Here is a 14,291-nt window from a genome sequence, read left to right as displayed (position 1 = left end):
GGCCTCCCAGCAGGCCTGACCTGCAGGTAGATCAGGCCCCCACTGGCAGATACATGACTGAATCACTGGCACCGGTAATGCAGGTGCAAGTGATTCAGTAGTTCCCATCCCTTGGAGACCAACAGAGCAACTGAGGAGATAGATTGAAGCTGTACCCCTAGTCTGCTTGAACGCTGGTCATCTGCAGTTGATAAACATGCATAAAAAGATGTTACATTCAACTTTTCATTGCTAGTAGCCTACAAACTAAGGGAGTCATTTGGAGTTGGGTGGATTTATTTAATGAAATACCATTGGAGAAAGTTACACCTCCACCAGTGGTATTTGTGAAAAGCTGTCCAATTCAGAGTTTACCACCGGAAGAGATGTTATTTTTTGAATATTTTAGAAATACCACCCCTACAGGAAGTAGCATAAAAAGGTGTTTTTGTTTTTTTTAAAGGGAGCCACTTCCACCTTCAAAGTGAAGGTGAAAATGGATTATGTATATTAGTGGTTTCTACCACTATTGTACATTTTTATGCATGAAAGGGTCCATTCTGACCTTTTTTTGAAAAACGTGGCTAAGGTGGTGAGGGAGGTCATTGGAGATGCCCACATTTTCACCCCCTTACCATGAACCTTTGTAAAAACATTTGTCACTTCATTGAAAGAGGTTCTATGTCATTATTTCGATTTTTGTAGGTCGCCTAACCAAAAGACCGATTTTTTGAGCCGATTTTAGGTGGCCCACAAAAATCTAAATAATAAAATAAAATGAAAATAGGCATATTTCCAGCAGAACATCTCCTCAAAATACCGCTGTCAGTATTCCCATGGAATACTGTTGGCGGTATTTGATGAAACCCTGAATTGAGCCAACAGTAAAATCGGTGGCATTTGCTGATTACTGCTGATTTTACTATTACCACCAAACTCTTAATGACCCCTCCCTAAGTTTTTTGTCTGGTCTAGAACATTCTTATCTGACCAACAAAATAGACACATGCAAATCAACAACATTTGCATATATATATATTTATATATATATATACAGTAACATGAACACAGGCACATTCTTCTACATATACTTTACCCAATTGCAAAACACTCAACTACATCACCAGAGTCACACAAACCGAACATAAACACACACCCGCACACAAACACCCTTCACCTTCCTTGAAAACACAAATGAATAGTCATCTTACTCCTTCTCCAGCACCCAATCCCAGATGGATTCATGTTTCCTCTGGTTCTATGAACTAAAATATACAGCCAACTTTCAAGAATGAACCCTCCTGAACTGCTTGTATGGATAGAGTCTAAATACTAGCGATTACACATGTAAATTGAGCACATTCGATTCCTTAGAAAACACATTTTAAAATGTTCATCACCCTTCAATGCTCACAAATGGATATCACCAAATATATTCAGAACACCAATCAATACAACTCTACATTTGAAAACACATTTTGGAAACCAATCTAAAGTGCAAAATGTGCTAAAAAGTGTCATCGTGCTAAAGTGCTGTCCATTCTATTAACCTCTACTTGTGCAGCTATCGCCATTATTATTAAGATCTAATTGAAGATCTAGTATCTATTGGATTGCCCGACATGTTTCATTCCTTTTTTATTTCGACCCAATCGCAGGAACTTCTTAAGGGACTTAATACTCGCTTCTAGCAAGCTGTGATACCCAGGGTGATTCATACCTTTCCTTCTTGGAGGTTACTGCTCTATGCTGCTAGGAGCCGTACAATCTTTATATCCTCTTTTTCTAGCCGATAGGATTATTTGACTAAATCATATACATGCATAGGATACTCCTATTGTAACTTTCACTGATGCTCTTTTTGTCCGTGTCAGCCTATCATTAGTTACAGCCTGACTTTGTAGCCCGTAACAGTAGGTGCTGCATTACGGCACGGCATCCAGCTTCTTGATGCTTACTGTTTGTGACTCTTATTTGTTCTTATTTATTAAAGCTGGTAAGATAGCTCAATGGGTTGAGCACTCGCTGCTACAATCTGAGTGTGATATGCAGGTCACAGGTTCAAATCCTGGCAAGGCCAAATCATCCTTCCGGTGTTGATAAATGAGTACCAATTTCGGTTGGGTGATATGAAATTATGTGCTCTGTAAAGTGCCTTGGATTAAGGCGCTATATAAATAACACATCATTATCATTACAGGCTGCATTACAATTTTTAGCGGCGTCAATTACCCTTTTTTGGTAGGAAACTTGGGAACTTCTATTTAGAACAACAGCTAACCTTGTGCTTTCCCTTCTTTTTTTGCAACAATGATTAGGCTATTCCAGTGTGTTGTCTTCAAGTAGCGGCTATACTTTAACCTCCAGTCACAGCCGTACTCAACCAGCGTACGACTCCCAAGCAGGGTTCTGTCTGTTCTGGAGTGCTGCTTCGGCTCGGTCGTGTGTGTCTCCTAGACATGCAGCCTCTCCCTCCAATGTAACAAAGTAACCAGGGGCAACGCAATCACGAATGGTAGAACCGAAGTAGCAGTCATCTAGCTCATGCCCTGACAAACTGGCCTGCTGCCTTCTCCAACGGCAATACCGTCTTTCCATCTGCTCCAAGAAAAGAGTTAATGTCCAAGCTTGCATCTATGGAGCCCCTAACAACACAGCTGGACGCTTTCAAATCTGCAATTCACCAATTCTATGCAGTCTCCTCATTGACATCCTGCCCTCTCTGTCATTTGCTCCCTACTGCCTCATCCCCCCTTTTTTCCTCTCTCCGGACCCCCATTCCCTCCCATACTTGCCTCCCTCTCTCCCATTGCACAAGATGAGATCTCTGAGATCTCTAGAGTTGTCCACTCTATGAAAGTCTCCTCTAAACAGGTGCTACCCTGCTCCTCCAGAACCATCAAGGACAACACTGACATTTTCGCCCCTGCCTTGGCTGACCTCTGCAACTACTGTTTTGCCACAGGCTCTTTCCCTCAACCCCCCAAGAACTCCCTTGTGCACCCTCTCCTAAAAAAGCCATCTGCTGACCGGCAAACTATCGACTTATCTATATCACCGCTTCCTTGGGCAAACTCATGTAGAAGCTGGTCATCGCCCAACTGACCCTTCACACCAAAATGGCTGGCTGCCTCCTTGACCACCAGTCTCGTTTCAGGGCAGACACAGGCACTGAAACTGCTCTCCTAAATACACGAGAAGACCTGCTCTCAAATCAAACTCTCCTTCTGTTCTGATCCTCCTCGAGCTCTCCTCTGCTTTTGACCTTGTCAACTACTCCTCATAAACCCTCTCCGTGATACCCTAGGCATCACGGACAGGGCACTGGCCTGGCTTACCTCTTTCCTCTCTAACAGACCCTCCCAAGTTCAAATGGGTCCTTTTCTCCCCCCAACTCACCCTCTACGTGTGGGGTCCCTCAGGGTTCTATCCCATCGCCATGGTTCTTCAATATCTACCTGGCCCCTCGGGCCCACCTGATCTCCACCTATTCTCCTCACATCCAATGTTGCACAGATGACACACAGCTCTCTTTCTGGCTCCCTTCCCCTACCTCCTCCTCCTCCTCCTCCTCTTCCTACCTTATACCTGACTGCCTGACTGCTATTCAGGCATGGTGCTCTGCCAATGATCTCTGCCTCAATGCCAGCAAGACAGAGATCCTTCTTATTGAAATGCCTGCTCCTATTTTCCTCTCACTCTCTGGCCAGACTCCTTGTGTCCCCTCCCCTCAGCTAATTGTGAGGCAAAAAAAACAGGATCCTCTTTGACGCCTCTCTCTCCTTCTCTCCACACATTACGGACCTTGTCAAAAAATCTAATTTTCAACTTCATCTCCTCAGGAGCATTCTACCTTTCCTCACCTCCCCCAGAAGCTCAATGTCTCCAGAGCCCTGGTTCTCTCTATGCTTGACTACTGGAACAGCTCTTCCTAAACCTCCTCTTTCCTCCCTTCGCCCACTCCAACTAATCCAGAATAGGACTGCAAGACTTATCCTTGGCCTCAAGAGCAGGGACCGCATCTTTCCAGCCCTAAAATCTCTCCACTGGCTCCAGGTGACTGCAAGGATCAAATTCAAAACCCCTTGCATCATCCACAAGGCTGCCTGGGGCCTGGGACCTCTCTACATCCAGCTTTCCCTCCTGAAATACCGCCCAGCCACAATCCTTCGATCCTCTGGCTCCAACTCTCTGCAGGTCAAATGTTTCTCCAAGCAGAGAGTGGGAGATAGATCCCTCTATTTGGCTGGCACCTCCCTCTGGAACAGCCTCCCTCCCGCCTCAGACTTGAGCTGAATCTTCTTACGTTCCGGAAAATTCTCAAGACCTTCCTTTTCGCCTCATCCTTCCCTATCCCCCTTCCCTCTCCCCCTCCCGTGCTAAGCTCTCCACCTGCCGATGTGACTGGGGCTTGGTCCCTTCAGTCATATTGGGACCAGACCACCCCCTACCAGTCCCTGCCAGTTTCCAATGCCAGCACTTGCCCTAAGGCATCCCTTCCTGCACTATCCCAACCTAGTGCTCCTGTCCACTGGTCTTTTCCTCCCCTCCTCTCTTTCCCCGGGCACTTGCCGCCCTGGCCTGAATAACACTTACCAGTGCTTACTGGTGCTCCCCCACTATTGCACTTCTCCCTCTTCCCCTTGCCCCTCTCGCACTTATCACTGTGTCATGCATTTGCAAGGTAGGAGTGTCAGATGGCCAATATAACCCTTTCTTTTGTTCTTGTTGTTGTTTTTCCTTTGATTTCCCATGTCCTCCTAGCCCCCTTCTTGTTGCTCCTGCAAACACTTGTGTATAGGCACCATACAAATGTGCAATAAATAAATAGACATGCGGCCTCATTACGAGTTTGGAGGCAGCCATGCCCTTAATAAGGGTCTGGGTTCCTTGAATGAGGAATTACCAGCCCATTCCAACCTTGGAGGACAAGGTAATTCCTCATTCAAAAAACCCATCCCCATTCCCATTCCCATTTGAGCCCCCATAGGGCTCAATGGGAATGGGGAGGGAGCTAATAACGGGCCCGTTATTAGCTCTCTGGTCCCCTTGCGGGACCCGCAAAGGACGTCTGGTCTGACCAGACGTTCTGAGCAGGTCCCACAAGGGGACCTCGTAATAGGGCAGAATGGGTTTACCGGCACCATTACCGGCACTGTTAAATCCATTCCGCCCACCTCGTAATGAGGCCCATAGTGTTACTCCATGCATGACAGGCACCCAGGGTGGGGGGAGCAAACCAATCAGGTTGCTGGGATTGCGGGCTGAATCCCATGATCCAAGCCCGCTTTCTGAGCAACCTGACGGCTAATTCACCTACCCCACCCTCTTCCCCCACTCTCCCTTACTTTCCCTTCTCCTTCATTTCTCTGTCCCTCAAACCCCCACTTACCTGAACACTTCAGCTGTGGCAGCGGCCCTGCCCTGCTGCCGCTGCTGCCGCCGCTCCTTCTATCTTTTAGCCACCATGGAAATGGAAGAGAGGCTCCTCTTGGAGCCACGTCTTCCAGCTCTCTGGTGGCCATTTTGAAACAGTCTTTTAAATGAATGAACGTGACGTCACGAGGTGTCCCGTTCATCCATCTGAAAGACATAGCTATCAGCACCCCGAGATACCGGATTGGCAACCCGGGTGCTAATAGCCTTATTCCCCCATTCCATGTACTGAAACAGGTGGTAACGGCACCAGGGGCCCTTGTTAAAGGACCTTATTATGCGTTGGATCTTTAACTCAGGCCCTTACCACTCATTCCAGCCCACGGAACGTGATTATTGCTTTAATATTACCCATTTGTACAATGCATACTGGTGGGGAGGCAAGTGGCGTTCTTGTGTTGTGGGCGTCCGGTAAACAGGGTGCCAGGTATGGCTATTGTGCTGTGCGGTGGGGTAGCAGGAAGCCAAGTTTGGATCTTTTGTCCTGCCAACACGTGTCTGGCTCTCAGGTTGAAGGCAGACTCCCTGACTCAGCTCTACCAATGGAGATGGAGCCTGTTGTCCAGTTACAAACTGGGCTCTAATCCCAGATTTAGAACAAAAGAGGAATCCAGTGAGGATAGCTACGTCCCTTGCACACTTTCTAAGAGGCCAAAGACGGCCTAATGGAGATTAAGTATAACATTTTAAAGCAATTTTAATCACTTAGAGTCTCTTATGAAGGCAATTTCAATAAAGAATTCAATGATAAATTTGTGTTTATAAAAAACTATTTTTGCTTTTTATTTGTATCTTGGTAGGCCCAACGCGTTTCGAGTTATGTACACTCTTCATCAGGGGCAGCGTATTCAACAAATGAAAGTCTTCAAAAAATAATATATACAACAATACATTAGTATTTGTTTTAAGCAATTTTTTGTAAGTCCATTTAACATCAAAGTAAGAAATCATGTTATCCAGTTAAAAGGCCTTATGCCTTATTTGTGACAAAACATCCTGTCATCAGTCTTCATTAGTGACCCAGTAGTTACTCATCATGAGAAGAGCGAACACTGATGTGGATGATGTGGAACGGTATTACATTGTATGAACGTTTAAATTAATGGTGTGAGATTTCTACACATTTTTTATATATATATGTGCCAAATGTGGCTTAGTAGGTCCTACCCTTATGTTCAGTGCGGGGTATACTAAAAATGTGTTACAATTGGTGGGAAGAGTGAATATCCAAATCATCTGCCCTCTAGCTACTCTTAAACGGCATGACTCGCAAACTTGCATTTAAGAACACTTCCTTCTATCATCATTCTATACAATATCAAATATTGGCACTTACATCGGTATTGAAATTGTTTACGTCTTTTCGCGCATGCGCGAGTGATGTCACAACATTGTCTGACGCCGCTGACGCATGCACGAATGACGTCATAGTTACAATTAGTATAAATACATGGCCGTGTTTTGACAAGCTCATTCAGCCGCGGCTCCCAACCGCATCTGGATGCTTCTCACCTTGCTGGTTCTTATTTGTTAAGTACTTCTTTTAGCCAACACCATTTGGCTTACTCTTTGACATTTTTAGTATACTAATTACTTGGACCTACAATCTCCTTTTGTAGACTAGAAGATACTTGGCTTGAACAAGATTACTTGTTAAGACTTCTGCATCTCGTACTAATCAAGACGTCTGGAGCTTCTCCGCAGTCTCCATCCATCAGTTTATGCTAAATTTCGGCTCTTTTTGGTAAGATGACAACTTTCCATTCCCATAAATACTATTCATTCTCACTTTGTTCTAACATGCACGTTATCGATAATCCATGCACTATCCATATTAACCCTTCTTTCCATCATCCCTGGAGGTCCATTTCTTCTGATTTGGATATTCACTCTTCCCACCAATTGTAACACATTTTTAGTATACCCCGCACTGAACATAAGGGTAGGACCTACTAAGTCACATTTGTCACATATATATAAAAAATGTGTAGAAATCTCATACCATTAATTCAAACGTTCATACAATGTAATACCGTTCCACATCAGTATTCGCTCTTCTCATGATGAGTAACTACTGGGTCACTAATGAAGACGGATGACAGGATGTTTTGTCACAAATAAGGCATAAGGCCTTTTAAATGGATAACATGATTTCTCATTTTGATGTTAAATGGACTTACAAAAAATTGCTTTAAACAAATACTAATGTATTGTTGTATATATTATTTTTTGTAGACTTTAATTTGTTGAATATGCTGCCCCTGATGAAGAGTGTACATAACTCGAAACACGTTGGGCCTACCAAGATACAAATAAAAAGCAAAAATTGTTTTTTATAAACACAAATATATCATTGAATTCTTTATTGACATTGCCTTCATAAGAGACTCTAAGTGATTAAAATTTCTTTAAAATGTTATACTTAATCTCCATTAGACCGTCTTTGGCCTCTTAGAAAGTGTGCAGGGGTCGTAGCTATCCTCACTGGATTCCTCTTTTGTTCTATGTATGTACCCAGCCTAGATACCAAGGCTGTGTCCTTCTGCCCCACACCTTGAACAATTCAACATAATGCTTATTTTTCTGTTTACCCTCCACTGAACTACATGTATTTTGGTGTGCAAGTGTATTCACCTGTGTTGGCTCTAATCCCAGATTTCCCATTTTACCAAATTATATTACCCTGGTGAAATCATTTTACTAGGTTGGGTATGTGGGAGAGGTTCCCTGGGGCCTGGGTCTCTAAGAAAACACAAACATACCTAAAAAATATGTTGCATAAAAGGAAAGCAATGTCAATGAATATGTGGGGAGAGGCTGATATTCAGTTTAGTTATTCGGGAAGTCTGGGACGCTGCTTTATGGTCTTGGGCCACTGCACCATAGGCCAGAAAATTGTACTTGCCCCCCAGGCCAAATGTTGCCAGTACTCCACTGGAAAAAGCCCAGTGGATTGACAACCAGATGCAGAGATCTGTGCAACGTGCAGCTCACTGGCTCACCGCTCATTGAGATTACATTTCTTTAATGTCACTGGAAACTGCTGCTATCTTAAGCAGTGAAATTCAATTGCTGTTGCCGCATGCTTTAACAGTAATTTACCAGTCGATTTAAGGCCGAACTAGGGTTATCATTAGTCCACATTTTTTTAGAGGACTTCAATGGGGAACACCGCTAATTGCACAAATAGGAATTTCACATTCCACCTTACAGTCACTTTTGAGCAGGTGATATTGCCAACAAAAGCTCAATTTGTTAAATGAAACTACCTATATTTTGAAGTGAAAAATTAAATTACAGAATGATGCGCATTACTCCTACAACTGTGAGTTGAGGACTCGAGTTGAGCAACTTTATTAAGTCACCAGACCTACGGGTAATGGGGCCATTTCTTTATTTTCATGCCCTTTCTCACATAGGCTCTCGCTGAAAATAGGCCATGGCTTCATACTGCAACTATACCATGCATATAAGGGCATTATTGGGGCATCTGAAGCTGCACTTAGCATATAGACATAATCTGCACATTTGAAGTTTTACCTTGGCTTGTGGTGACTATACTTGGCTTAGGGTGGCATCATTGGGCATAGGAAGCTGCAGTTGACAGATAAAAATCAAAACCAACTGGCTTTGGTGGTGCTTGTTTTAATATTGGGACTAGGCATTCTGAGGGAGGGGAGATCGTTTTGAATAGTTATGTTATCCCATATGTCAGCGGAGGAGGAAGACTTTGGTGCTAGAGGGGGTGAACGTATCTTCATGGGGAATTGCCATCTACAATTCCCCTACTTTGCAGGCGGCAGTGATGAGCAGTACCGGCAAGGAGACCGCCCTCTCAGCCCCGCCCCTAACACCACCATGCAGAATGAGAGAGACTGTAAAAGAACAAAAAGTAAGTGGGACCTCAGGAGGGAGAAGAAACGTTCAGTTATCACCACAGGAAATAAGCCAGCAGTAACTTTGTGCAAATGATGTTGCAAACAGCCCACCACATTCAGACTTGATAAAGGACACCCACTTCCTACAGTTGTGGCACAGGCCAGATGGCCCAAAAACCGAGGTATTGGTGAGCATTTGATGAAAACAACAAGAAATGTCAAAGAACCCTAAGGGAAAAGGCATGAGTGAAGACATAGTCCAATTCTAATCCTCTAATCCTCTCAGGACAATACAAAAAGAACCCGAGGTTAGGTCACAGAAAGAATGTTTAGAATTGCCTTCTGCTAATGCATGCTAGTCAACTTCACACTATAAAGGTACGTCACAATGCAACAAGGTCACCAATCTACGTAGTGCCTAGCCTAATTACCCACTACTACTTGTACAGTATCTAATGAATTTTGAGCAGAGTGCAATGTACTTGTTACTAACAACAATGGATTTCCTTGTAACCATATTAGCACTCACCCACGCTCTGCCCAGCGGGAAAGCTGCTTGAGGTTTCTGATTGGCTACTGTTGGGCGACGATGCCGGTGAGTTCCGCTGTGTAGAAGGCTGCATTGTCCAAGGGACGGCGGACAGGCTTTCCTGATTAGGGGCCGAGGAGGGAATTTCCGGCGGCACGCCTAAAGGAAACGTAGCCGCCGAGTATCCTGGAACAAGCCCCGGCCTTGCAGCGACAAATTGAGTGGGCATTCCAGAAGAAAATGGATATCCTGCTGCAAAAAAACAAATGTAATTCAGGAGATTGCAGAAAGGAAGAACATTTAAGTAAATTCGTTTTCTTTCTAGTAAAGAAGATGGAAATTGGTCTCCATACAAACAAAACAACTCAACATTAAGGTCTATCTTTTCATATTCTCGATAATGGTTGTGGTTTTAAGTCCCAGTAATTGGAAAGCGTGATACTTATTGCACTGCTAGTGTTCCTTTTGTACGCTGTGTGAGGCTGAAGCTGTTAACTTGCAGGGCCGCACCTCCTTGTTTATCACATATCCATAGCTCAACGGGGCTGCTTTTCCACTGCCCATCAAACCTGTCCGGCCAGTCCTGGAAAAAGTTCTCCTTGTGCTCTTTTTAATTGACTCGTTGCAGAACAACCTCGGCTTACCTGTCACAGCTGCGCGGGCGGGGGTGGGGAAGCGAATGTATTCTATAACAATACCTTTTTCAGTGTGTTTTCGCCTCAATGATTATCCCAGCTCAGCTATTGGCTTGCCATACAGTTGTTTCACCACCAATAAGGGTTTAGGCCATAGACAATGTTGTCTTTATTTTCCAAATATGAGTCTCTTCCCATGGGCCCCCCACTTCCCTCCCACCACTCCCTCTTTTCACTCACTCACTGATCCCTTTGTCAACCTGCATCGACCAAGGTCACTACATTGCAATGTAGAATGTCAAGGTCACCTCCAGCAGTCAGAAACACTCCTTGAGGCCACTACTTTAAAAAAAGCTGGTCTGTGAAGTGACTTATCTTTAATAGAAGCAAAGTTTAGAAATGTGGAGGTCTTTAAAAAACGTCCAATACATACCATAGATTTGAATAGAATGTGGGCGTGGTTGTGCCCAACTTTATTCACACAATATCCATGATCAGAATACTATTGGAATGTTTGCAGGCTATTGTAAAGAGTTGGACAGCAGAGGGCCTGCACCACTGTTAACACCCCTTACCATCGAGCCGCCACACCCATCATTATGTGCTTGGGCCAATTAGCGCTTGCATGGCACCTTTTTAATATGGAGACTGCTGTTCCTGCTCTTCCCCAGTCCTCTGTGCCTCCCTCGTGCAGAGGCCCTCCTTTGTGAAGGTGAGGAGGAAGGTCTGCTGCTCTCTGTCCCATCATGGGAGCCATCTTTGCAAAGGTATACTAGCATTTAGCAACACATGAAACACCAGCTGTGTGCATGGTGCCCGAGGCTTTATCCTCATGGAAAGTCATCTCATGACGAAGTCCGCTATATCGCGTGTAATATTTGCTTATAAAGTGCACGTCTACGGACGGGTAATGGTGCCCAATCAGAACGTGTGCCAAACACACATTGAGCATGGTGGTATGAGGGGAAAGTGCAACGGAGGGGGGGCACTTTCCTGCAGACAGTTCTGTGATATAGTAGGAGATGTTAACATGTATTAAGCCCTCTCACTACTGAAATAACCAAACATGTACACCAGTAGACCACAGGATAACATCAGAATACATTATGGACGGCCACGGCCAAGCGCTGGGTGTGAACCCAGGTCATGTTTAGCAACGCGCCTCTTACCGTCATTGATGTGGGTGAACACGTTGTCGGGTTACACAGCAGCAAAGGTGTTATTTCTTTAGTCTAGTAATAAGGATTGGACAGCTAAACTCCTAATGAGGGACCGTTTCATTGAGAGCTATGCACTGGGTTAGTGTACGATTTGTGGCTCCAAAATATTCCACGTTCTCCCACTAAGCATACCTTCGATTTGCAAACTCGTTAATACTTTGATTAGCACACTTTACAATGCCCCACAATGGCCCATTTACTATCACATGCACAACCGGTTTCACGTGTGTGCCCTCTGTATGCACTGCTTAGAATTTGCACAACGATTGCGGTAGCAATATCCCTCGCATAGCTCTTATCCTGCCAAAGTGGTAACAATGGTCCCCTAACATTGGCATGCGGGTCCAGCTGGAACCCTTTATTAAATTACAGCGGGAAGTCTGAACATTTTGAAAAGTCATTGCATGAAAAGTGATTTTAGGAAAAATAGAGGCTCAAACAGGCAGTGAATCTTTCAAAAAAGATCACTTAGCTTGAGAGTTATCCCCTGTTGCAATGTTCACCCCTACATTTTTCTTACTTGAAATTTCACTGGCAAACAATGCCTTTGGAATGTGAACAAATCAAAATCATTCCATTCAATTCTACATATTAAAGTTTAGTAAAAAACTGATTAACTGGAATGCCATTCATAGCAAAGTGGAAACATTTGGAAACTTCAAACAAGAAGCACTTGCATTTTAACATTTTAAATAGAATGAAATAATTATTAAAATAAGCAATGTTACATTGGTATTATATAGGAAACTGTCTCAAATAAAAAACAGGAGGGGTATTTTTCCCTGAGGAAGTCTGTATTGTAAGCAAAAAGGGTTGAAACATGCATGTAGATGTTTGATGTAGTATGTTGCTAACAAACTAATACACACAGTTTAATTATACGTTTTAATATCTGTTCAGAGTGTTAAATTGTGTGTACATAGTTAGGCAATAAGGTTTATATTGTTTAGGCATGGCGCAATATAAACTCTTTTCTTTACACATTTGCTCTATACCCTTATTTTGTAATAACAAATTGGATTTGAGTAGTTCTTGCTCTTAAATTAAATTGGTCAAGTGAAATAATAATTAATATATCAAAATATATATATTTGTTTTAATATACCAGTGTTTTGTTAGTTACAAGGATCTAAAAAGGTATATTCTTAATTTCAGCTCCCCCATCGTTGGTAGTGAGTAATCAGTCAGGGAGATTTTCGGATGTGAAAAGAGAGACAATCGGCCTCATTAGGAGGAGGGCGGTAAGGGGTTAATGGCGCTGGTAAAGGTGCCGGAGCCGTCAACCCCTTACTGCCCCATTACGAGGTCTGCTCGCGGGAACCCGCTAAGGACGCCTGGTTTTACCAGGCGTCCTTAGCGGGGTCCCGCGAGCAGACCAGGATGCTAACAACGTGCCCGTTATTAACAGGCCCGTTGTTAGCATCATCCCCATTCCCAATGAGCCCTATGGGGGGCTCGAATGGGAATGGGGATGTACCGGGTCCGGGTTCCTTGAATGAGGAACTACCGGGCCCTCCAAGGTCAGAATGGCCCGGTAATTCCTCATTCAAGGAACCCGGACCCGGTACCCGGTAAGGGGGTAGCCATGCTGCTAAAAGCAGCATGGTTACCTCCTTCCTCGTAATGAGGCCCGATGTTGGGTAATCCAGACATACATCTCACGCTGTAGTGCTATTTGAAACCTAAGGATATAAAGGGGATGAAGGATATTGTGGCCTCAAGTATACAAGAGGATGCCAAGAAGCTACATCTCACACTGTCCTGGTATTTGAAACCTAATGATATAAGGGGATGAAGGGTTTTGTGGCCTCCAGTATACAAAAGCAGGCCAGGAAGCTATTCATGCAGTTTAGATTGGGTGGCCTCCCTCTGGGCTAACTGTTATGTGGAGCGTGGCACCTAGGGCCAGACTCTGTGAGTGTGATAATATGTCTATGAACCCAGAAACTCCCATGTGACCTGTGGCACGGCCTCTGAAACCCCAGGTGTGGGAACGGAGGCAGTGAGAAAAGGAAAATAAATAATGGCTCCAAAGAGAGCCCTCTTTACTTTCACCAGCTCTCACCCCTTGTCCCTCCCTCAGCAGCCTTCCATTGGCTACAATTGAATTGATATGATATGATATGATATGGCATTTGTAACGCGCCTATACACAAGTGTCTCAAGGCGCCACGAGGCAGGGGGGGGGGGAGAAACAAGGGGAAGACAGACAACGATCCTACTAGGCCAGGTGACATTCAGACCGCGCAAGTGCAGGGGAAGGGGAAAAGTGCAAGGGGAAGGGGGAAGTGCAGTACAAGTAAGTAGAATAAGTAAATAAATAGGGCCAGCTGGTGGCAAGTGCAAGGTAAGTGCAGACAAGTGCTGGGAAAAGGGGGGCTGTAGGGATACAGAGAACAGTCCCTCAGTGCAGGGGTTGCCAGGGAGGCAGTGCAAGAGGAGAGTGGCTGGGACCAGGACCGAGGTCGGTGAGAGTGGCCCAGTTGCAGATTCGGTGCAGATTCATGTCGAGACTTTAGCAGGGGAGAGGGAGAGAGAAAGCAGAAGCAAAGGGGAAGGTTTTGAGGTGCTTCCGGAACCGGAGATGGTTCTCCTCAAGTTTCAGGGAGGCAGG

The 14,291-nt window shown here is 44.5% G+C and overlaps 1 protein-coding gene across 2 annotated transcripts in view; it reads right to left on the bottom strand.

The window, feature by feature from the left end:
- Positions 1-14,291, bottom strand: part of LOC138467662 (centromere protein J-like) — a 714,848-nt gene that overhangs the window by 506,802 nt on the left and 193,755 nt on the right. For both annotated transcript variants that reach the window (XM_069607842.1, XM_069607843.1), the window contains exon 4: positions 9,823-10,074. In XM_069607842.1, the coding sequence (XP_069463943.1) occupies positions 9,823-10,074 (252 nt within the window). The remainder of the gene's footprint in view (positions 1-9,822; positions 10,075-14,291) is intronic.

Source organism: Ambystoma mexicanum, chromosome 4q, assembly GCF_040938575.1.
Source record: "Ambystoma mexicanum isolate Mex_15411 chromosome 4q, UKY_AmexF1_1, whole genome shotgun sequence".
NCBI lineage: Eukaryota > Metazoa > Chordata > Amphibia > Caudata > Ambystomatidae > Ambystoma > Ambystoma mexicanum.
This window is presented reverse-complemented; position numbering and strand designations above follow the sequence as displayed.